Raw genomic sequence first — 25,856 nt, forward strand, 5'->3', positions numbered from 1 at the left:
CCTCCAACCTGCAGATTGAAACTAATACGTCTAACCTTTCATTTCACAAAATTAGGCTCTCAGTACTCGTACATTCGAGATGACAGTTTTAAATCAGTATGTAAATTTCTGTTACAAAAACTACACAGCCACATGGAATGAATTATTAATTGTACACAAGTTTCTGCAAATTACACCTGATTCCACATTGAAGGTACAGAACCTTTCTGCGCATCGCTTTGGGGCATCAATGGTCATGGAAATTAATAATGTGCTATTAACAATCCTTTCTTCAGAAATACAGTAGTAATTAAAACCACACCTTCTCAATTAATCCAAAGGAGTGCAGTACAGTTTATGATCAAAAAGTTTTATTTCATTAAAATTTGTATTCAAAAAGCCACAGAAGGATCATTTCATTTCAATACTTCCATCTACCAAATGCTACGACTGAAATCTCCTATCGATATTGATCATGGCGTGACTGAATTCCCACAAGTGAGATTATTCCCACTAATTAATATCTACAAAGACTCCATTTTTAAAATTATTTTCCATGATTATGTGTACTAAAAGTAAAATCTAATGGAGTAAAAGTTTTTGAGTTGCTAATTCTATACAATATAAACTGTACAAAATTCCTTCAAATCAGTAGGGCTCACATCTAAAAAAAAAGGAATTCAAAGTACTGTGCCATTTTTCATAGGACTGGGATCATAAATTTAAAAGCACATTTCTCTTCCCCCCTTCCCCAATATTTCACATGTGGGTTACAGCTCAATATTTAACAAAATATGTTTATGTGCATGATAAATTAAGATTTTCTTCCCCTTTGGATTAATAAAACTACTAAAAGTTACTTCTGTGCCTCAAAATTGCAAAAGCTACAAGCGCAATAGTTGTTTTGGTGAATTTTACCAGCGACAGGCCAAGGCTGGATATTCTTTACTACAACTTGAGGGGAATATGACCCACCAGAACAGATGACCAACAGTGCTAGAACATATTAAGGATTATATTTGTCCTGTCAGGACCATGCAATGCACATTGAGAATTTCTTTTGCGTAGTAGAAATCTGAAATATAAATAAGATAGCAATTCTAAATAAGTTACTTCATATTACCTAATTTAGAACTTGATGATGATGATGATGATAATTCTACAAAGGTCATTGCTTTTCTGCCTGTGTGTTAAAGCTCTGGTACAATTACCAAACATTAGCAAAGCTGTTATATCCTTTTACCAAAGTCGTTTTCTTCAAAATTAAAAAAATTAAAAGATTTCATGAACATCAGCCTGAAGCACTGAATTTTATTTTAAGCTACTTTTAATCTAAGCTCTTCCAGAAAAGACTAAGAAACACCAGCTGGCTGAGAAAAGGACTGAAAAAAGGATATTACAGCTTTTAGAAGCAAAATCTGGAAGGTTCCTGATAAGTAACAATAAAAATTACTTTTTCAAAAATGTTTGAGAAATTCATGTGTCAAGTTCACAACTATTCACATTTCCTTTCATTCACAGTATAAAATGGTTCATGATTAATCTGCGGCAATTTTATTTCTCTCCACTCTTTACAATATATTTCATTTCTCAGCCTCAGAACTAAAACTTTATTCTGTCATCTTCTGAAGTAAAAACAGCCTCTGAGGAATATCTCCCCACCCCATGAATACAAAGCGGTTTCTTTTCCTGTGTTTTCCAGTACTGAAATATGTAAAAATCTAAAACTGTATCAAATAGGATGCTTCCAAGTAATTTTAAAAAAGCAAAGGTCCAGGATTACACCTTCGATTAGGGTTCTCTTCATCCTTTGTCTACTTGGTTCCAGATACAAGGCTTGGTGATTATTGAAGAGTTGCAAAGTGAGCACAAATGGCAGTGGCCAAATCCTTAAAAAAAGTATAAAATTTTTCAAATGAACAGCCAGGATATGGAAAGCTCTGCTCACGGCATTTTCTTTACTTCTGTAAAATAAAAAGGAGAGACTGTTATCACATCCCATTGGCCAGAAGGAAGATGAAATGTAGACGTTTTATTATTATAGGTCAAGAGTCAGATGTTCCATGGCCACTTACCCAGTCTTGTCTCTTAATCATCCTAATTTAATTTCGTTCCATAAAACATTGTTAATGGCTTAAGCCTTCCAAAACGTAGACAATTCTGTTGTTGATAAGGATGAGGTGCAGGATTTGCTGGTTTTACACGAACATGATAGAACATGGTCTTGCTTCAGCATCTCCAAATACTAAACACGAGAGATTCTGCAGTTCTATTTATTTCAAGATACAGCATGGAGTAGGACCTTCCAACCATGCCAGCCTAGCACCTCTGATTTAATCCTAATCCAATCACAGGACAATTTTCAATGACCAATTAACGTTGTTAATACTAACTTGGACTCTGGGAGGAAAGCAGAGCACCTGGGAAGAACTCACATGTTCCACAGGGAGGACATACAGAGACTCCTTACAGACGTTGCCTGGAGCTGTGATAGTATCACGCTAACCGCTACGCTACGATGGCGCCAAATGGGGTGAGATAGCAGCTTCTCCCTCAGCCGAGGGAGAGCACAAGTTTAAAGGTGAGAATAAGGGGCAGAAGGGATTAGAGGAAGAATTTCTTTCATCCAGCAGGCTATTGCAATGGGAACACAGTGCCTGTGAAGTTAGTGCAGGCAAGTTCTCATAATATTCAAGCATCATTGCAGGCTACGGACCAGATTCCAGGAAATGGGATAGTGGAGAGAGGATTTGTGATGCTGGAGATCCAGAGAACACATGCAAAATGCTGGAGGAACTCAGTAGGTCAGGCAGCATTTATGGAGAGGAACAAACTGGCGACGTTTAGGGCTGAAACATCCAAATACTAAGCTTGTGTGAGAAGTTGTGTATTCAAAGTGACATCTATCCATTCAAGCCCATAAAGTCATTATTTAATTGGGTTAATTATCCACAGGTACCAGCTGAAAGCACCAAGAGGCATAGTGCTGGAAAGTTTTATACCAATTGTATCGAGGATAGCATTATGTAATCGAGTGGCTATGTATTGCCTCTGATTTTCTGCCTGCTATTCAGCAATGTTGATCTGCAAAGAAGCTCCTTATGCAAGGTAATGACAGGGCAGCATGGTAGCGTAGTGATTAACACAACTTTATAATACTGTCAACCCAGGTTCTGCTGGCTGTAAGGAGTTTGTACGTTCTCCCTACTGCCATGAGGATTTGCTCCGGTTTCCTCCCACAGTCCACATACCAGTTGGTTGGTTAATTAGTCATTGTAAATTGTCCGGTGACTAGGCTGGGGTTAAATTGGGGATTGCTGAGCTAGGAGGGCCTATTCCGCACTGTCTCAATGCATCAATGACAGTAAATCATCACTACGATACTGAATTCATCTTGTAAACACAACTTGTAATTTTGCCAACAAATCTATTAATTTCACACTGTAGCAAATATAGCTGTCACCCTTTTGTAATACAAATAACAAAAGAACACAATCTCTGATTAAAAGCCTTACCTGGGTTTTATTCATTCTCAGCTATCTCTGTCTCTTGGTGCACCACGACTTTGGTCACTGACATATCTGGATGCTGCTCCTTGGCTTCTTTGATGGCTTGAGCCAAAGTCTGCCAAGATAAAAGAACGCTCAAAAAAAAATTCTAAACATTCATGCAACTGCTGAACCATACATGTTCTCTGGAATATTTCTGTTGTGAGGTGATCATACACATGGTTTTCATTTTCCATTTCTTCCAAATATAAACACATTTCAAAAGTCATTGAGTTCAAAAGCCAAGAGGTTAGGTTGCAACTTTATAAAGCTCTGGTGAGGCCACATCTGGAGTGTTGTGTACAGTTCTGGTCACCTCGCGATAGGAAGGAGGTCGAGGCTTTGGAGAGGGTGCAGGATGCTGCCAGGTTTAGAGGGTGTGTACTATCCTGAGAGGCTGGATAAACTTGGGTTGTTTTCTCTGGAGCGCCAGAGGCTGAGGGGAGATCTGATGGAGGTTTACAAAATTATGAGAGACGTAGGTAAGAATGGACAGAGAGTATCTGTTTCCCAAGGTTGAAATATTTAACACCAGAGGGCATGCAATGAAGGTGAGAGGGGAAGAGGTTCAAGGGGATATGTGGGGCAAGTTTTTTACTCAGAGAGTGGTGGATGACTAGAATGTGCTACCTGGTACGGTGGTAGAGACAAATACATTAGAGGCTTTTAAACAGATATTTGGATAGGCACATGGATGTAAAATGGAGGGATGTGGATATGGTGTATGTAGGAGGGATTAGTGTTTGGGTGTTTTTGATTTGCTTTTTAGCTGGTACAGCACAATACTGTGGGCTGAATGGCCTGTTCCTCTGCTGTACCGTTCCATGTTCAATTGACATAAAAAGCAGTATTTTACCTACCACTAGTTGATAAGCTAAGACAAGAGAGTAATCTGGGAATATATTGTATTGTAAAGGAGGCTTCAGTAGGAGTGCATTGTCACAGGTGTAGCATGCTGTGCTGCAGCCTACTGCACCACGGGGCAGCAGGATCTTGAATTTATATTAAGAAACCTCATGATTGTGACCGGTTCTGAGCCAGAAAGGAGCTGATTGTGTGCTTGGGTGACTTCCTTAAAGCGAGGAAAATAAAAGCTCATTTCATACACTTGATATTGGGGATCCAGAGATCAGGCCAAAGCATTTGCTGTTCAGAAATGTGATAGTAACTTTAATTATACGGAACTTATTTATTGAGATGGTGTGGAATAGATCGTTCTAGCCCTTTGAGCCATATCACCCAGTAATCCCCAATTTAATCCTAGCTTAATCAAGGGACAATTTACAATGACCAATTAACCCACCAACTGGTATGTCTTTGGACTGTGGGAGGAAACCAGAGAGCCTGGAGGAAACCCACGTGGTCATGGGAAGAACGTACAAACAGGTGGGAATTGAAGCCGGGTTGCCTATATTGTAATGTGCAGTGCTAACCACCACGCTACTGTGCTGCCCATCTTGGGGATATTTTAATTACTAATACAATCCAAATTCGTTGTTATTTATGACATTATAAACTCACTGACTAATAATACAAACAACATCAGAGATACCAGCACTGTTACTAAATACAGATATACCATTTGTTGCTGTCTTCACCCAAAACAACGGTTTTTAACAACTGACTGCATAGGGGGAAGAAAAAATGGCTTTCACCTGACCGTGGTCAACGTTGGCATCTCCTGTGATTACAATGCGTTTCTCAATTCTTGTTTCTGAAACTCCCCCTTTAATAGTCTGGAAGAGAAGAAAAGAGAAAGCCCACCATAAATTTTACTGCACTAAGGTGTGTTTACAACTAAGTAAAATTATCTGGGATGCTGACATTCACTGGATACCTCTGAAAAATAAGACAAACACCATCTCTTGAAAAAAATTCTAAATCTTATTAATATAATACCATAGAAAACTTACTAGTACCATTTTCTACTAGTCAGTAACAGAAAATATTCAATGAAAATTTTAAAGAATACTAATGATTTGTCCTTACCTTTGTGATCTGTGTGGTTGTAGTGGTGGATACAGTCTCTGATGTGATAGTTTGAGCACTCATCAACACCCCAGGCTCACCATCACTATTACAATCACCTGTCTGCACCAAAATACAACAACCCAGAATGGAGGTTTATTAAAATGAGCGTTCAGTAGTTCGATGGCCCTTTATTACCAGCAACACCCATGTTGCAGCAATTACTTTTGTTTCAAAGTGAGAGGGGACCTACGAGACCATAAGACACTGGTGCAGAATTAGGTCATTCAACCCATCAAACCTACTCTGCCACTTCAGCGTGGCTGATCCATTTCCCAGTCAACCCCATTCTCTAGCCTTATTCCCATAACCTTTCTTGCCCTGACTAACGAAGAACCTATTAACCTCCACCTTAAATATACCCAATGACTTGGCCTCCATAGCCACCTGTGGCAATGAATTCCACAGATTCACCACCCTCTGGCTAAAGAAATTTCTCCTCATCTCCATTCTAAATGGACATCCCTCTATTCTGAGGCTGTGCCCGCTGGTCCTAGACTCCCCCACCATAGGAAACGTCCTCTCCACATCCACTCTATCAAGGCCTTTCAGTATTCGTAGGTTTCAATGAGATCTCCCTTCATTCTTCTAAACTCCAGAGCCGTCAATTGCTATATATACCATAAGCCTTTCCTTCCTGGAATCAATCTCAGGAACCTCCTCTGAACCCTCTCCAATATCATCAAATCCTTTCTGAAATAAGGGGCCCCAAGCTGCTCACAATACTCCTAGTGAGGCCTCATTAATGCCTTATAAAGCTGCAGCACTATGTCTTTGCTTTTATATTCTAGTCCTCTCAAATTAAATCTGAGAGGCACAATCAGTAATTTGCGTTTTCTGTGTAGAGTAAAACAGGAGTATGTTTCATAGGAGGATACCCAGCTTCATTTTGGCAAGCTGTCAGTTTTTAACTATTAAAAAAAGGTGGACAAGGAGGTAGGTTTTGCAGAATTGCCTTGAAGAGAACAGCAAATCGGATTTAAAAAGTGAATTTCAGAGCTCTGGGCCTAGATAGCTAAATGTGTACGTGCCATTGTTTTGAAGAAGAGAGGGCAAGGGTCAGAGCTGGAAGAACACCAAGTTCTCAGAATGTTTTAGAACTGGAAAAGGTTTCAGAGCTGTGGTAGGCCAAGTCAATAAAGAAGATTTGAAAGTCAGGATGAGAATGTGAAAGCTGCGGGACTGCTGGATATAAAGGTCAGCTTTATTTGTCACATACACATCAAAAACATACAGTGAAATGCGTTTGTTTGCATCAATGACCATCCAACTCATTCCGAGGATGTGCTGGAGGCAGGCTGCAAGTGTTTCCATTCTTCTGGTGCCAACACAGCATGCCCACAACTCACTAACCCGGAAACCGGAGCACCCAGAGGATACCCTCGTGGTCATGGGGAGAACGTACAAACTCCTTACAGGCAGCGGCGGGAATTGAACCCCGATCTTGCAACTGGCACTGTAAAGAGCGTAGCAGCGAGGAATAAAGAGGATTTAACATTTGTTAGGACACTGGCAGCAGAGTTAAGAATTCAAGTTTGTGGATTGTGAAAAATGGGAGGCTAGCCAATACTGCTTTCCATTAGCTGACTTTGCAGAAAACTGGCATTCTAGAGTTAAGAAACACAAAGATCAATTTTAAGATTAAAGACAATAAACAGGTAACAACTAAAATTTAAACCGTGACAAGACTCCAATATTTTCTGGTGTTATGGGAAAGCTTTTACTTTTCAAAGCATTGCATAGTGCTGCTTCATGCACCACCCTGAGCTCGACAATTTTATTGACTTTGCCTCTAACTTCCACCCTGCTCTTAAATTCACTTGGGCCACCTCTGACACCTCCCTCCACTTTCTTGATCTCTCCGTCTTCATCTCTGGAGACAAACTGTCAACTGACATCTTTTACAAGCCTACTGATTCCCAGGGTTATCTGGACTATACCTCTCCCCACCCCATCTCCTGTTAAGATAATATTCCCTTTTCTCATTTTCTTTGCATCCACTGCATCTATTCCCAGGATGCAGCTTTTCATTCCAGGACATCAGAGATCTTCTCATCTTCCCACTGCCTTCACAATGATAGAGTTCCTCTTGTCCTTACTGACCACCCCATTGGCCTCCACATCCAACACATTATCCTCCTCGACTTCTGCCATCTCCAAAGTGATCCCACCACTAAACATACCTTTACCTACCACACCACCCCCCCCACCGCTTCCCACAGGGATCAATCCCTCAGTGATTCCCTTGTCCATTTGTCCTTCCCCACTAATCTACCTTCCAGCACAAATGGACTAAGTGCTATACCCGCCCATACACCACCTCCCTTGCCTCCATTCAGTGGCCCAAACAGTCCATCCAGGTGAGGCAACGCTTCCCCTGTGAATCTGCTGGGGTCGTCTGTTGTATCCGGTACTCTCGATGCAGCCCCCTCTACATCAATAAGATCCGGCATAAATTGGGGGACCATTTTGTCAAGCACTTCCGCTCCATCTGCCGAAATGTGGGATTTCCTTATACCAAACAGTTTAATTCCGATTCCCTTTCCAACATGTCGGTCCATGTGCCAAGACAAACCACCCTCAGAGTGGAGGAGTAACACCTTATATTCCATCTGGGTAGCCCCCAACCTGATAACAAGAATATCCTCTGGTTAAACAAATCCCACCCTCTTCCTCCATGCCCCACTCTGACCTTTAAGCTCTTCACACCTGCCTATCACTTCCCTCTGGGTCCCCTCCTTGTTCCCTTTCCCCTACGGTCCACTCTCCTCTCCTATCAGATTCCTTCTTCTCCAGCCCTTGACCTTTTCCACCCACCTGGCTTCACCTATCACCTTCCAGCTAGCCTCCTTCCCCTCCCCGCACCTTTTTATTCTGGCGTCTCCTCCGTTCCTCCCCAGTCCTGAAGGAGGGCTTCGGCCTGAAACGTCGACTATCTATTCATTTCCATAGATGGCTGCCTGACCTGCAGAGTTCCTCCAGCACTTTGTGCGTGTTGCTTCTCAGAACATTGGGCAGGAAAAATGAAACATTGATCTACACATGATAACATACAGACACCATTCTGAATATGTTAGTTACACTCTACAGAGATGGATGAATGGAAATTCCCCATTGCTAAAACCTTACTACATGCCAGAATGACCACAGTAATGCAAGCTCCAAGTAAACAGGAGGTATTTGAAGCCATCCATCACAGGTGACCCGGAAATATTTCTCAATTTAAGACCACAGATACAGAATCTAACAGTGAGCAAACAGGAATTCTGACTAAATTTGACCATTTTTTAACCCAGAGATATTAAGACCAGCCACTTTACATTCATTTATGTTGTGTGCTGGGGCAGCAGGCTGAGGGTAGCAGACACCAACAGAATCAACAAACTCATTCGTAAGGCCAGTGATGTTGTGGGGGTGGAACTGGACTCTCTTGATGGTGGTGTCTGAAAAGAGGACACTGTCCAAGTTGCACACCATCTTGGACAATGTCTCCCATCTGCTCCATAATGTACTGGTTAGGCACAGGAGTACATTCAGCCAGAGACTCATTCCACCGAGATGCAACACTGAGCGTCATAGGAAGTCATTCTTGCCTGTGGCCATCAAACTTTACAACTCCTCCCTCGGAGTGTCAGACACCCTGAGCCAACAGGCTGGTCCTGGACTAATTTCCACATGGCATTATTTACCTATGATTACTTAATTATTTATGGTTTTATATTGCTACATTTCTACACTAATCTTGGTTGGTGCCAATTTCCCTTGGGATCAATAAAGTATGTTTGTCTGTCTGTCTTAAAAGCACATACTTCAAGAGTGAAAATCCTTAATCAGAACAATTGAGACGTTCATAATTTCAAACCTGGGCTGCTTCATAGGTGATGGTCTTCATTTCTGTGTGAACAACAGGAACTTCATTGGTTGCAATTTCATTTTCAGAATGTGGCATGTCAGCGATGGTCACCGTTTGAGTTTTCACAAGTGGAGGCTATTTAAAAGGGGGGGAAAGAGAGGGAAACAGTAAATCATATATACCAAGTTTGCCCAAAGATTTTATAAATGGGAGCAGCAATTAATGTCAGCCGCTTTACTAATGGCAAAACAAAATCCAATGTAGGAACAGTACTGTGGACCACAAAACAAGCCCTTTCAAATCTCCTTTCACTAGGCACCCACAATAACTTTGGGTTGCCAATTGGTCAGCGGTGACAAAAGAAGGGGGTAAAAAACAGCAATTAATGCTGTAATTTAATTCAAATTGCCCTACTAAAGCAACCAGCACTTTATTTTGCCATTGAAGCCAATTCAGAGTTCATACAGAGATTCTTCCAATACAAACTGCAATCTTCATGCCAAAGGAGCATTTCTGACACAGTCCATTTACATTATCGTCAGTATCACTGACGGCTTGTGCTTATCTTTCCAAATGTGCTTTCTGAATTCAGGCACTGGAGAGATAGCAATGTCCTGTTAGCATAGGGACATTTAACAGACCCAATTGACAAGATTCCAAAAAAACAGAGTGCATCATTAGATCAGTCAGTAGGAAGAAAAACACAGAAAATGCTGGAGGCACTCAGGAGGTCAGGCAGCATTCTGTGGAGAGAGAAAAACAGAGCTAGTATTTCAGGCCAAAGACTTCTTCATTCCACAGACTTGAAGTGTTTCCAGCAATTTTTCAATGCAATTTTAAATATTCCATATTGATAATGATATTGGGAACAAAATTTGAAAGTAGCAGTGATGTATTAAAATGCCCAAACAATTTTACTGAGGGGGGAGAAAAAAAAAAGTGGATTTTATTTCAGCTGCCAGAAATGGGAATAAATGAAAAGAAAACGCTACATCGTGTACTCTGTGGGAATAGCGCAGTGGTTAGCACAACGCTTTACAGTATGGGCGACCCAAGTTCAATTCCCACCCGTCTGTCAGGAGTTTGTACATTCTCCCCGTGACCGCGTGGGTTTACTCCCACAGTACAAAGACATATCGGTTGATAGGTTGATTGGACATTGCAAGTTGTCCTGTAGGCTCAGAGAATTGGGGAATGCTGGATGGTGTAGTTTGGAAGTCCGGAAGGACACGCTGTACCTCGATAAATCAATCTCAACAACTCTGTCCAAACACCAGCAAAACTACATAATGAACAGAACAAAGAGAAACCAATTAAAATTCATGATCTACAAAAAACAAAGTTGTGTCAGAATCTGCTGCCCACCGACAATCAAGAGAAAAGGATTATTCTTCAATATCTCTTTTACTAGGATCAATGAAGTGTTAATGCATTTTAACTGCCACCATTAATCAATCACCATGCAAAAATCAGCATTAGTATCAGAACTGGTCAGAGTTTAGATAGGAGATTATGCAAAGACAATAATTATCGCAGTTTCCAAATTTGATTAGAAACTATTTGAAAAGTACTCTACCAAGATTTCGCAGTGCCCAGAAACCATCAACACTGAAGCAAGCAACCACCAAGAAACCCTTCTCTTTCCAAAAAAGCTGATGGGAGTATTTGAATTATATTTTGAAGGTATCTAAATACAAGGTCAAATTTGCCTGAAAGTATTGTTAAACCAACGTGCTGCAGTGTCTCGGTTTTTTTTTAATTGTGGAAAGCAAATTAGTATCAAGCTGAAAAGATGTTGTGGTCTTCCGACTCCAGTTTTACCTGAGAGCAGCGGATTAGTTGAGGTGGTTCATGGTAATGAACGGCATTTATCTTTAAAGGTCGTTCACTCTGTTCAATCTCCTTCAAATGGTGGTTTAGTTGAGAAGCAACAGAGCTCAAGAGGGCCTTTGCTACAATCTCCTCTGAAGCTTCAGACTGCACATCCAGGCCTGTATCAGACCTGTTCTGCCCCTGCAGCTCCTTGTTCTGAGGGAGGTACAAGTCTTCCTCCTTGCTACTCACAGAGGAAGGAACAGGGTCACCCCTTTGTCGAGACTCTGAAAGGCCGGCCACCTGATTCAAGCTGAAGCCACTTTTAAGCTTCAGTCCCTCTATTTCTGCCTTGTAATCAATCTTTACACATTCACACCTCTCTTCCAGTTCTGATATCACACCGTCATCCACATTCTATAAGAAAACGGGCAAATGTAAGGTCTAAAGAAAAACACCATTCAGCAGAGTTGCAGATGAATCAGAATATCAAGGGAGCAGTTTAATTTTAAAAATGTTTCCTGCTACACTGAGAAGACTCGTGATGTTTATATGAAGGACTGACCACAATTTGGATTCCAAAAAGGGCTCAAGCCTTTGCTATATAGAAACATTTAAGGAATTCCACGGAAAAAGACATCAGCAACTTCACCTAGAATTTATAACCAGGATACATTCCATGCAGCTGTACATTTTGCATTTTGATGGATAATCACTCGGCTCTGATAAAATTTGCTGTCTAATTTGAGGTTTTAAAATCACTTGGCCAATCTTTGATGCTCGTTAGACAATGTTAATTGGAAAAATACCTCCTGTAATAACAGCATATTTTCTTCATCAACCTTAAACCTAGTACAGGTTGAGTACCCCTTATCCAAAATGGCAACATCTGAAAATCTCCAAAACCTGGCTTTTTTTTTTTAAAAGCACTGACATGATGTCACAAATGGAAAATTCCACGAGGTGCTGGGAAAATTCCCAGGCGATGCGCAGGTCTTTGTGCGTCACAGACAGTTCTTGGAAGTGACTTCACATGTGGGATGGATAGAAAAGCACAGCATAAAGTGAAAAATGATCACGTATTCAAAGTGTGGATCCGACTATGTCGGAGTGAGCATATGCCACTTAACGATACGCTGACATGAAACAAAAATCTATCACATTGGACTGAAAATTGAAAATAATTGTGAATATTCTTCAGGCTGGTTGCGGAAATTTAAGAAAAGGGACGGAATTAATTTTTTTTAAAGACTTGTGATGATAAAGTGTATGCTGATCGTGAAGCAGCAGAGAATTCATTGATGGCTTTGTCAAGATAATTGCTGATGAAAATCAAACATGCTCAATGTCTGTATCAGTACATACAAGACCATAACACCATAAGATGTAGGATCAGTAATAGCCCATTCAACTCATTGTGTCTGCTACACTATTTCATCATGGCTGATTCACTTTTCTGCCTTCTTCCCTGTATCCCTTCATGCCCTGACTAATCAAGAACATATCAGCCTCCGGCTTCAATACACCCAATGACATGGCCTTCACAGTCACCCGTGGCAACAAATTCCACAGATTACCACCTTCTGACTAAAGCAGTTCCTCATTTCTGTTCTAAATGCACATCCCTTTATTCTGAGGTTGTGCCCCCTGGTCCTAGACTCCCCCATCATAGGAAATGTCCCCTCCACGTCCAATCTATCGAGGCCTTTCAACATTTGAGAGATTTCAATGAGAATCCCTTCATTCTTCTCAATTCCAGTGAGCACAGGCCCAGAGTCATCAAACGCTCCTCATATGATAAGCCTTTCATTCCTGGAATCATTTTTATGAACCTCCTTTGAACTGTCTCCAATGTCAGCATATCCTTTCTTAAAACTGCTCACAATACTCCAAGTGAGGCCTCACCAGTGCCTTAGAAAGTCTCAGCATTACATGCTTGTTTTAAATATTCTTGTCCTCTCTAAATTAATGCCAAATTGCATTTGCATTCCTCACCACCAACTTAACCTGCAAGTTAACCTTTAGGGAATCCTGCACGAGGACTCCCAAGTCCATTTGCACCTCAGACTTTTGAATTGTCTCCCTGTTTAAGAAACAGTTTATGCTTTTATTCCTTTACCAGAGTGCATGGCCATACACTTCACAACACTGTATTCCATCTGCTACTTCTTTTCCCATTCTCCTAATCTGTTTAAGTCCTTCTGCAGCCTTCCAGCTTCCTCCACACTACCGGGCTCTCCACCTACCTTCGCATCATCTGTAAACTTGGCCACAAAGCTGTCAACTCTTGTCATCCAAATCACTGACATACATTGTAAGAAGCAGTCCCAACACCTACCCCTGTGGATCACCACTAGTCACTGGCAGCCAATCAGTAAAGGCTCCCTTTGTTCCCATTCTTTACCTTCTGCCAATCTTCTATCCATGCTAGCATCTTTCCTGTTATACCATGGGCTCTTATCATGTTAAGCAGCGTCATGTGCAGCACCTTGTCAAATGCCTTCTGAAAATCCAAGTTCACAACATCCATCAATTCTCCTTTGTCTATTCCGCCTGTTATTTCCTCAAAGAATTCCAACGGATTTGTCAGGCAAGTAAGGGAACCATGCCAACTTTGGCCTATTTTACCACGTTCCTCCAAGTACCCTGAAACCTCATCCTTAACAATTGGCTCCAACACCTTCCCAACCACTCAAGTCGGGCTATCTGGCCTACAATTTCCTTTCTTCTGCCTCCCTCCCTTCTTGAAAGGCAAAGTGCCATTTGAAGTCCTCTGATGATTTTTGAAAAATTATTACTAATGCCTCCACAATCTATTCAGTCACCCCTTTCAGACCCTGGGTATACACCATCTAGTCCAGGTGACTTAACTACCTTCAGACTTTCCAGCCTCCCAAGCACCTTCTTCTTAGTAATAGCAACTGCCCTCTGAGACTTTTGAGCCTCCAGAATATGTGTGATGAGCAAGTGTAAGACAAAAAATGCATACTGGTGGCGCATAAATTCAAAGTCAGAAAATATAATGATCCCAAACTACTTCATTATATATCTAAAATCTGAGATCTGTATCATTTCCAGCCCCAAGCATTTTGGATAAGGGGTACTCATTATCTGTTAATATCACAAACAAACTATTCCTAAGCATATTGGGGAAGGCTTGTCCTCCTTCCCGCTCTCCCCTATTTTCATAAATTCCCAGAATCCACTGCTATCATATGCGAGGATTTAATGTACAAATTATAATGAAGGTGATATGTGAAAGTAGCTTTGAGTCTGTAATAAATATCAAAAGAATCAACACAGATTAAAATGTAAACATGAGGAAGTTTGCAGATGTTGGAAATTTAATGCAACACACAGACAATGCAGAAGGAACTCAGCAGGTCAGGCAGTGTCTATGGAAATGAATAGATAGTCAACGTATCAGGCCGAGACCCTTCTTCACGACTCAGGAAGCGGGAAGGTGCCAGAATAAAAAGGTGAGGGGGAGGAAGATAGCTATCAGGTGATAGGTGAAGCCAGGTGAGTGGAAAAGATAAATGGCTGGAGAGAAAGGAATCTGATTGGAGAGGAGAGTGGACCATAGGAGAAAGGGAAGGAGGAGGGAACCCAGGGGGATGTGGTAGGCAGGTGAGAAGAGGTAAAAGCCAGAGTGGGAAAACAGAGGAAGAGGGGGCAATACCAGAAGGAGAAATCGATATTCATGCCATCGGGTTGGAGGCTACCCAGATGCAATACAAGGTGTTGCTCTTAAAAATGCCCATAAGAGAAAGAGGTTGCATATACTGCAGTGTAAAATTTGTCACTTTTTGTTTTGAAAATTTATAGTCATTCAGCAACTTAATGCTACAAGCTGATGAACAATGTTGGGGGAGAAAGTCTTATGGTTAATGGTACTTGCATTTGATCATTCAAGTATTTAGTAGGGCATCTTACATATAACTTCATATTGCTTTTGATGAAGAAAGCAGGGGTAGAGGGGATGAAATTGTTCTGATTTTTTTATTTTAAGACATGCTTTTCATTGTTTAAAAGATAAACAAACAGTGTGATGAGAATGAAAATATCTTATTTAAAAGCTGGTCATGTGGAAAAGTTGAGTGAATGAAAGCATGCATCTTAAAAACTTGTTCTTGAATAATTGCTGAGCAAGTGGCAACAAGAGAATAAAGCATAGCACCTGAGCAGGTGAAACAGAGTTAGACAAAGCAGTTTTATTTGGAGTCTGTGGCTGTCTTTCACGGAGGGTCTTCTCCGGTGTTGCATAAAAGAAGTAGGTTGCCTGGAAGAGTGTTGGCTTTTCACTGGCACGCAAATGTCCGTGTAGGCCTTCTATTAATTTCTAGGCAGTAAGTAGGAAGGAGTAGAGAAGAAGAGAGAGAGGAAAAAGAAGAAAATGCAATAAGGTCAGTTAGGTACCAGAAAAAGATTGAATTTAAGGGCTACAATGATACCAAACGTTAAACAAGGCGTGCGTTTCAATTGCTTTCCTATATTTGCAAGGCACAGTTGCTTCATGCAATAAGGGAATTTGCAAATTGATTTATTACTGTCAAACGTACTGAGATACAGTGAAACACATATCTTACATAATGCCCATAGAATATAAATATTTTGCTAATGTGTGTTTTCTTAGGCTTAAGCCGTGACTCAAATTAAAGTTGTAAATTTGCATTATGAAACATTAAGCAAATTAACAGTCAGTTAAAATATGCTACCTAGAAGCCCTTTAATCTAACTCTTCTCTAAAATACAACTTCTGCTTTAAGGAATAAAAAAAGATGAATAAACCTGTCATTTTTTTTTAAAGCTTCAGTATCCCTTATCTGAATCTGTCCAGATTTAAAAAGGCTTCATTTATTTAAATTGTTGAACTAACAGATTCCCATTTCTAAATCAGCTGGTCTCAAGTGGAATGTTTACCGACAAAGGGATATTGCAGCTTTAAGGTGCATTCCATTAACAAGCAGCATGCACTGAAACGTGAAGACATTACAAACCTGCTGCAGGGAGGAATGTACACTGCGTAGTTCAGTTAAAATGGGCAAGTGTACATGTTAATGGGGTTTAAAATACTTGGGTGCCCATCAGATTTATATTGGGGAAAGCCAGGAAGCTGAACATGTCTTGGCTTCATTTATCACATTGTTGTAGGCAGTAAAACATGAAATGCTGATATTTACTAAGTTATTTTTCTGAATAATACAAGCCTCAAATTAATTTAAAAAAAAGACTGGAAAGAAAAACACAGCAATCTAGCATAGCTATTGAAATCATAACTACAGGTGTTCGGAGGAAGTTTAAAGGTATTTAAATGAGATCCTGATATGATGGTGAGGAGCCATACAAAAGCTAACATCTAGAGATCTTAAACTTAATCTATAAAATAAGATAGATGTTGACTATGGTGATATTTAATTAACAGGGTATCTGACCATGATATTGTCAGTGCCAGTGGTGTAGTGGTACCCGGCTTCGGGGCGAGTGGTCCCAAGTCCGAATCCAGCCAGCTCCTTGCACAAGTTACACCTGTGCTGAATTGAGCATCCAGCTAGCAACTTGGCTTCGTAAAACAGACATATGCTAAAGAAATAGGAAGGTTTTTGCCAAATGAGGCGCAGGGAGGAATTGATCATAATAGTAGTTAAATATTAGGTAATAGCTTATATTCAGATACAGTAGATTTTTGATCTTAAATTGGTTTCAAACATGATTTATAAAAATATGAGCCAAGGATGATCTGCCTTGAATAAATAGATTATTCTAGACTCCAAAGACAAATATGTAACAGCCTTAATTGTTTATCAAAATTACTTTATAATGGCATAAGATTAGTCATCGATTCTCTAATACTGATTACATTCAACAAGCAGTCTTTAAGTCTATAGTAATATGGAAAATGCCCAATTATGAACCAAGTATCAGATGAGCATTTATACCCGTTTCAAGTTCACTGTTCAGCGTAAAGGCTTCACACATCTTATAGAAATCTAACTTGTTCACATTATTTTTTTAAATCTCAAATATAATGATGAGATTTAAACAATAAAAAAAGCCTTGACTTTTATATTTCACTACACTACATATAGTAAAACTTGTAAATCTTTTGACGTTTATGTTTCCTATTTTTAAAAAAAAATGAACATTATTTATAGTAACTAAGTTTTGCCAAAACCAATTTCACATTTCTTTATTGTGCTGGAGATCAGATAGATTGCAAAGAAATAGTGCTGGGAGAAATTGTACAAAATCTCACATCCAAATGATCAAGAACAATGACATTGATTTCTTTTGGCATGGAAAAAGAACTGATATACCTTTCTCAGAATTCCGATAAATTACTTTTGCAGTAAATGGGTAAAGTTTAGAGTAAATTCTTCCAAGAGTATTATTGAAGAGCAACATGGCTATTATTAATGCTTCATAAACTAGATGGACACCCAGCGTTTTTCCCCCGAGTATTTTAGCCTCTCTTAGAGTAAGTGCCAATTTGAAGTTCTCCATAGATCAAATTATCAAAATAAGGCCTCAGATAAGATTAACATGTATGTGCATCAGTTATTTGGCCAGCAGAAAATAAACAAATGATAGTGCCACATGACATAATTGCAACTTTGTTCAGATTCAGTAGGAAATGAAAACAAATGGTACTGGCACAAAGTAGAGGTTCTTACTTGACCTACGTAGACTGCAGGTTTTTCCCAAAGTAAACGCAATGGCAAATGCTACGTCCACTTAATTCTTTTGATGGAAAGAAAGTCGCAGGACCTTCTGCTCAGGTTATTCGATCCAGAACCTGATTCTCCAAATACAGGGTATCCCAACCATTTTAATGCCATTAATCGAGGTTGGGAACCCCTGCAAACTGTTCCAGGCTGCAATTACTGTAAATTGTACCAGTAGCATATTGTCAATGCCCAAATTTTAAAATGACTGAACAATACCAACTATTGTTACAAGTTCCACCATTTTAGTACCCTGGCATAGAAAGTCACAGTGCCAACGAAAACTCTGTCATAATAGTTCTCCATAAGTTTACAGATATTTATAGAATTTGAAGAGCTGCCCAAGTAGGTCAAGACAAGGATATCGTTCATCATCTCCATTCCAAGCAAACACAAATAATTGGCTGTACCAGATATAAATAAGCAAATATGCCAGCTTAAGCGATCAAACTAAAACAGAAAACTGCGCTGCATAAAGTACCAAGGAGCACTCACCAGTAGCAACTGTAGTTTCAACTGTTGGGTATTCAACATTGTGAATGTACAAAGTAGAAATGACTGAAGTGTTTAGTTAGAAAGCATACAGACAACAGCAGTTTGTTCCCCCCTTTTGCACATACCCACAATAAAAAATAAGATCAGTCATCAGGACCCCATTCACATTAACACAACTTGCACATTCCTTAGCTAACACAAACTACTTGCTTCTCTTCCTTCAGACGTTAGTTATTAAAAAACATTTCACAAATATGGTCTAAATTATCATTAATGCTATAAAATACAGGGTCCACAAACTGAAGCTATAAAACATTCAAGTATGGTATAAATGTACACTGTGGCTCTGAAATGCTACTCGCTACCAGTTTCTCAAGCGGAGAACACTGCACACAGTACTAAATCACAAATGAAGACAACAAATTTCTACTTCATCAATTCCATAATTATGAGATTTTAAAATATATAGTAAGAATGTGTCATATGCTGAACAATAATACTCAAGATGAATTACAGACCTGGTCTATAGTCTGGAAGAAGACAATCAAATGCACACACAAATCTTCAAGAAAGTTATTTCCATTATTTGGTGTAGCACTCAAAAGCTGTATTTCATAACAGTACGCATTATTCTATGACAGAGTCTGATTTAAAGCAGAGGTTGATAGATTCTTGATTAGTCAGGGCATGAAGAGTTATGGGGAGAAGACAGGAGATTGGGGCCGAGAGGAAAATGGATGATGAAATGGCGAAGCAGACTTGATGGGCCAAATAGGCTAATTCTGCTCCACTATCTATAATGGTCTTATGAGATTAGGGGACCAGGGAACTAAATTCAATTTAACTTCCAAACAATTACTGATGTATTGAAAGAAAACTTTCAGGCACAAGGGAAATTTCAAAACGAACAGAGCTAAACTTTGAAGCTTATGCAGGAAATTGCAAGTTTTTAAAAATGATTTTAATAGGGAGCAGGGATAAACCTTACTTCCCAAACAATTTTTAGGACTTGTGTATTAAGAAATGTCACGTATTGGTTTAAATATACAGTTTTGAAGTAGAAATACAGGTTCTATATTGGATAGCAGATCAAAATTTTATATTTTTTGCACAATAATATTTAACAGAAGAGCCTTTTGAACATAATCTAGATCTTGTGTGTATTCTCTCAATTATCAAGAGGATTCTGTTATGGGAAAAGTTTTTAAACCATGCATCCATATGTATCCTTAATGCTTAATGCTTTACTGGCAGACTTCACTCAACTTCAAAGTTATTAAATCCTCAATGATCTAACTGCTTATAGTACAGCAGAATTTTGCAGATCTAATGTTCATGTCTGTGACAACAAATTTCTATTGAATTAAAATGGCCATCAAAAAGTTGGCTTGATATTATTAGTAACGCAAAAGAATGTTCAAAACTCCCTACTCCCAAGTTATTAAAATCAAACTTATGGACACCCCTACAAGCAAACGACTTCCTTTATATTGCTAAATTTAAATACCTGACATACATACACTTGTTTCTATGAATGGCAAAATAAATCAAATTTGTTACATTTAAATATTAAATATTTTAAATTTATTGTTAAAATTTAAATATCTGGCTTACATATAAACACTTGTTTCAATGAATGGCACAAATAATGTACTCTCTCCACTTACATTAATTGTGCTTTGTTATCAGAATACACACTTTTGATGCCATCCGTTGTCATAATGTGAAGGTAGAGTTATTATAGAGAGCAACTTCGTGTATTTTCCAGCCTGCAGACAAAATCAGCTTAAGGACATCTATAAAAACAGAACCTGTTTATTATCCAGGGATGGCTTGTAATTTCATTCTGATACCTGGTATTAAAACAATTCTTCTTTATAAAGCTTTGAAAATTCAAGTTAACTTATTGCTCCAAAGAAGATAAGCCAGTGGAAGAACCAGTTATTTTCAATAAAATTGTAACTTGGGAACGAACAAGCAATTTTAAATATTGTTTAGTGTGCCATTTTAAATAAAAGTCTCAATCTCATTTGATAGAAATCACTGTCTTTCAATATACTAAAACTTATTTTCCAAAATGTTGCTTTCAGTTTCAAAAAATCACTTCATGCTGATGTTTGGAACCATAAATATGAAATCCAGTTATAATAATAAGACAGTGAAATAATAGACTGTTAGCCAAAATGCACAGAACACTTCTCTTGCACATTCAAACATTGTATTCTGTTGACTATACTGCAGCTATTACTAGTTTTATGTTGCTTTGTTAATTTAGTTTGTGTTCCCGAAACCAATTCAAAGCCACCAAATTTACCGGGTTTTCTATGCACCGACAATTTCCTCAGTATATTTGGACCATCTCCAGGTACCTGAACTTGAAGAGAACCCCTTTCTTCCCCCTGCACTCTATTCGTGTCAATACTTTAATACAATGGGCGTTCCTTCTCTTTAAGGCAAACAACAAGGCACCTTCAGTTTAAAAACACATAATTTGAATGAACCAAATGCAATCAGCTTAGTGAATGTGCAGGATGTTTCCCTACTGCAGCCACCAGCCAAAGGTACCAAACTAGTATAACAAATGCACAATGGAATAGTAAACAAAGTAACAAAAGAATAACTTTTATACTCCAACTTCACAATTTATATCCAGTCCAGATCCCAAGCTGAGTTTTGCTAAACCAAGGACCAATACAATTTACGTACCTTAAATTGCACTCTGTACAGTTTAATTGTAACTAATTTTGAATTTGTACTACACTGAAAAGTATATTGTGAACTTGGCTTCCAGTTAGGCAGTAAAAGGCAACTCCAATTTTATCATGCCCTTCTTAATAAGTAAAATTTAATGTATAGTGGCTACAAATCTTTGTAAATCGATTTACAAAACTACTTTGTAAATAGATTTTCTGAAGGTTTTGATAATTTGAATCACACAATGAGTAAGTACCTCATTTATTTTTCATAAACTTTAGTGATGCTGCAGGATGGTTAATATACAACATATCAGAAAAGTTTCAAACATGATGATCTATCAGCACAGTTCAAAATAAAACAAGTCTGCAGGTCAAGTTTTCATAAGGTATTTATTTTCCTTAACACATGTACAAGAGAAATTCAGGAATATACAAAGTTCTACTGTAAGAATTAATTATATGTATCACTTGTTCTGAGAGATGAAGTGTACTGCTAATTTGTTCAAAATGAATTTGATAATATTCTGGAAAGTTGCTCACCGGAAATATTGAATTTAACCGTACATCTAGATCATCGCCAAAAGGTACAACTTCCAATTATTTTGTATTTATCAATCAGTTTCAAAAACTAAGCAAAAATATAACTGAAGTGATACAAAATAGAACTGAAAAAAAACATCAAACTATTTTGCAATGATGGTAACATTAAAGATTTTGAGAATTTAATGTCCGACTGGCACTGATCATCTTACAATGTTGTCAGCTGGACTCAGAACTTCCCTCAAACTTTGAGAAAGTATGACTCCATAAGAGAACACAAACAATCTGGTGCTAATCAGATAAATTTCAAGGTAAATGTATAAAAATAAAATAATTTTAATATCTTTTAGATTGTACTTAACTTTTAAATTAATTTCCATTTTAATACCACTTTTTTTTCCCAAGATAACATTTAAGTTTCACACTTATTGCCTCCAAATATACTTCACCCCACAAATCAACTCACCCCCGTCTCAGTGCACCAATATTTTAACCTACTCAGTTAACCCAGCAGCTCTCTTTTATAATATGTACATTTTTATTTACACACTGATTCTTGAAAAGCTGTGCAGGAACATTCAAATGTCAGTCGATAGTTCACAGTCATAGAAATGTACAGCACTGAAACAGACCCTTTGGCCCATCTAGTCCATGCCAAACCATTTAAACTGACTCCTCCCATCACATTCGACAACTGTCATTTAACTGTGCAAAGGCTGACAGAACAGGAACTGGAAGGAAAGAAACTGGGTGATCGGGGCTGCTGTTTGTAAAGAAGGGGTGTGTGAATCGACCTGGGTCAATCAGGAGAGTAGAATGGACAGTGGGGGAGCAAGTTACCTGAAACTGAAGCATATGCCACATACTCCTCCCAATGGGGCCCCTATACCTTCCCCCCTTCCCATCAATCCACCATCCCTCACTTTGTTAGCTCCACTCCATTTTATTCTTTCAATCTGCAGCTTATTCACCATCTCTGCCCTTCCCTCCTCCTCCTGACAATCTACCCCTCCTGAGTGTAGCTTGCCTGTTCTTGCCACACTCTTCCCCTTCACCTCTTTACATTGGCCATCTCCCCTCCATTCATTCAGTCCAGAGAAGAGGGTTCTCCCTCCACAGATGCTGCCTGACCTGCTCAGTTAATCCAGCAGCTCTCTTATTAAAAAAAAAACTTTACTGACGACTTATTCAGTCTAACAAGTTACTTGCATGCAATTTGTTTAAATGCTAGATGGCATTTGTAACCTTTGGCAAGTTACATGCAGAACTTAAAACAGCACAGCTCAGGAACAGACTCTTCAGCCTGTAACACACGCCAAACGTGATGCCAAGTTAAACTAAATCGCTTTTGTTTGCACATGATCCATAACTGCACATTCACCTGTCTACTCGAAAGCCTCTCAAATGCTACCATCATATCTGATGAGGGTGTCAGCGTGAAGCATCAATTATTTATTCATTTCCATAGATGCTGCCTGACCTGCTGATTTCCTCCAGCATTTTATGTGTGTTACTTTCATATTTATTTCCACCATTTTGGGCAGCTTGATCCACGCACCTGCCACTTTATTTTTAAAAAACTTCTTCCTTTTCACCTTAAATACATATCCTTGAGTATTAGACACTTCTCCCTTGGGAAAAGGATTCTGACTGCCTATCTTATCAATGTTTGTCAATTTTATAAATTTTTCTTCTGTCTCTGTTGCTCCAGAGAAAAATTTAAAGACAATGATACCTCAAAATTGTAACCTTTTTCACATTATTTAAGCAAGCTACATTAATGGCAGCCCTTCAGTTTCAAGTAACAAATCCTAAACCACTATCTTGCAGATCATACTTCCAAAATCAAGCACCACAACATTTACAATTTATAGTTACTGAGGAGAAAAACAGTATTTTTACATTTTATCTACTTGCAGGTGTTTTTAGAACAGCTGCATCTGTGACTTCAGTTAAAAGGTTGGGGCCAGGGGAATATTTATTTAGATGCTGCATGCTTCCGGCCCTTAGAGCTACACTGCCCAGCAACCCAACTTAACCCTAGCCTAATCATAGGACACTTTACAATGACCAATTAACCTGCCAACCGGTTCGTCTTTGGACCGTGGGGGGAAACCAAGAGGAAACCCACGCGGTCATGGGGAGAACGTGCAAACTCCTTACAGGCAGTAGTGGGATGGAACCTGGGACACCAATACTGTCGAGTGTTGTGACAACCACTACACAACCAGGAACGATTACTGCTTCACTACAATAACAAGTCATGGAATATTGCCACTACCATAGATCATTTCCTGCCTTATGTACATTCTATGATTTTCTTTATTTTATATTTTCCTGCCTTATAATTTACACTGGATTTTATATTTTGTTGAAATAGTGTACAGGTTTTATTTCGGCCGGTTCAAACCAGTTCCGAACTTCAGAGGTCAAAAGAGTGGAACTGCTCCAATGCAATAGTTTTTCCACTTTAAAAACTCTCCCACACAGGTTTCCTATCATCGTCTTTCATGATGAACAACCACCACACGAAATATACCCTTTTAGTTACAGTGTTGAGGGATGGCTCCATCAATTTACAAGCAACCAGAGGAAAACCAGACCTGTCTTAGACGGTGTATTAAGTGGCAGGGATACAGATTTATCAACATGCTAATGCTAATAGCAGGAAGATTCATTTATTATCTTCCCCCAAGTTGCTTCAATGGGACAGGATCAGAATGTCACATTGTGTACAGGATTTATTTCTTGAAGATTGGTTCTTATTTTAGTTAATCCATAATGTTATAAAACCCGAATAAAGGTCCAACTAAGTTCAAACTGGAGTTTAAGGTAAAGTAAATGTTGGGAGGCAGTGATCATAGTACGACAGAATTCACTTGCAGCTTGAGAGGGAGAAGCTAAAATATGATGGATCAGTATTACAGTGGAGTAAAGGGAATTTACAGAGGCATGAGCGAAGAGCTGGCCAAAGTTGAATGGAAGGGGACACCAGCAGGGACGATGGCAGAGCAGCAATGGCTGGAGCTTCTGGCAGCAATCTGCAAGGCAAAGGATAGATTCATCCCAAAAAAGTGGCATTCTAGAAGGATGCTGGGGCAACCCTACCTGATAAGGGAAGTCAAAGACAGCATTAAAGCAAAAGAGAGGCCGTATAATATAGTAAAAATTAATGGACAGCTGGAGGATTGGGAAGCCAACAGAAGACAACTATAAAAAAAATAAGGAGTTAGAAGATGAAATATTACTTTATAAAGGTAATCAGTTAATAATATAAAGGAGGGCACCAAGATATGCAAAGGGTAAAAGAAAGGCACGAGTGGATATCAGATTGCTGGCGAGATAATCACAGGAGACAAAGAAATGGTGGCCGAATTCAATAAGTATTTTTCATCAGTCTTCATTATGTAAGACAGCAGCAGTATGCCAGAAATTTGAGTGTGACAAGGGTAGAACTGAGTGTATTTGCTATTACTAAGGTGGTGGTGCTTAAAAAGCTCAAAAGTCAGAAGGTAGATATGTCACCTGAACCAGATGGACTACACACCAGGATTTTGAAAGAGGCAGCTGAAGAGATTATGGTGGCATAAGTAACGATCGTTCAAGAATCACTAGATTTTGGATTGGTTCTGGAGGACTGGAAAATTGCAAATATCACTCCACACTTTGAGGACGGAGGGAGGCAAAAGACAGGAAATTATAGGCCAGTTAGTCTGACTTCAGTGGATGGTAAAATGTTCAAGTCTTTGGGGAACTTGGAGGCACTTGATAAAATGGGCTGAAGTCAGCATGGTTTCCTTCAGGGGAAATCTTGCCAGACAAATCTGTTGGAATTCTTTGAGGAAATAACAGGAAGTTGGAGAACAAAGGAGAGTCAATGAACGTTGTTTACTTGGATTTTCAGAAGGCCTTTGTCAAGGTGCCACAGATGAGAATGCTAAACAAGAGTCTATGTTGTTACTAGAAAGATACTACCATGAATAGAAGATTGGCAGACTAGCAGAAAGGAAAGAGTGGGAATAAAAGGGTCTTTTCAAGTTGGCTGCTGATGTCTAGTGGTGTTCCTCAGGAATTGGTGCTGGGTCTGCTAATTTTCACATTATATATTAATGATCTGGATGACGGAATTGATGGCTTTGTTGCCAAGTTTGTAGATGATACAAAGATAGGTGGAGGACAG

At 39.1% G+C, this 25,856-nt stretch overlaps 1 protein-coding gene across 15 annotated transcripts in view; it reads right to left on the minus strand.

Annotated features, from left to right (window-relative positions):
- Positions 1 to 333: 333 nt before the first annotated feature.
- The window catches only part of LOC132380479 (protein 4.1-like), a 167,057-nt gene continuing 141,534 nt past the window's right edge, over positions 334 to 25,856 (minus strand). For 8 of the 15 annotated variants that reach the window (XM_059949303.1, XM_059949307.1, XM_059949305.1 and 5 more), the window contains 6 exons: positions 11,230 to 11,637; positions 9,418 to 9,543; positions 5,517 to 5,618; positions 5,183 to 5,263; positions 3,495 to 3,603; positions 334 to 1,943 (listed from right to left, as the gene is read on the minus strand). In XM_059949303.1, the coding sequence (XP_059805286.1) occupies positions 3,502 to 3,603; positions 5,183 to 5,263; positions 5,517 to 5,618; positions 9,418 to 9,543; positions 11,230 to 11,637 (819 nt within the window). In that variant the 3' untranslated portion in view covers positions 334 to 1,943; positions 3,495 to 3,501. The remainder of the gene's footprint in view (positions 1,944 to 3,494; positions 3,604 to 5,182; positions 5,264 to 5,516; positions 5,619 to 9,417; positions 9,544 to 11,229; positions 11,638 to 25,856) is intronic. The other 7 variants (XM_059949317.1, XM_059949314.1, XM_059949312.1 and 4 more) reach the window with 3 other exon arrangements.

This window comes from Hypanus sabinus, chromosome 24, assembly GCF_030144855.1.
Source record: "Hypanus sabinus isolate sHypSab1 chromosome 24, sHypSab1.hap1, whole genome shotgun sequence".
Classification (NCBI taxonomy): Eukaryota; Metazoa; Chordata; class Chondrichthyes; order Myliobatiformes; family Dasyatidae; genus Hypanus; species Hypanus sabinus.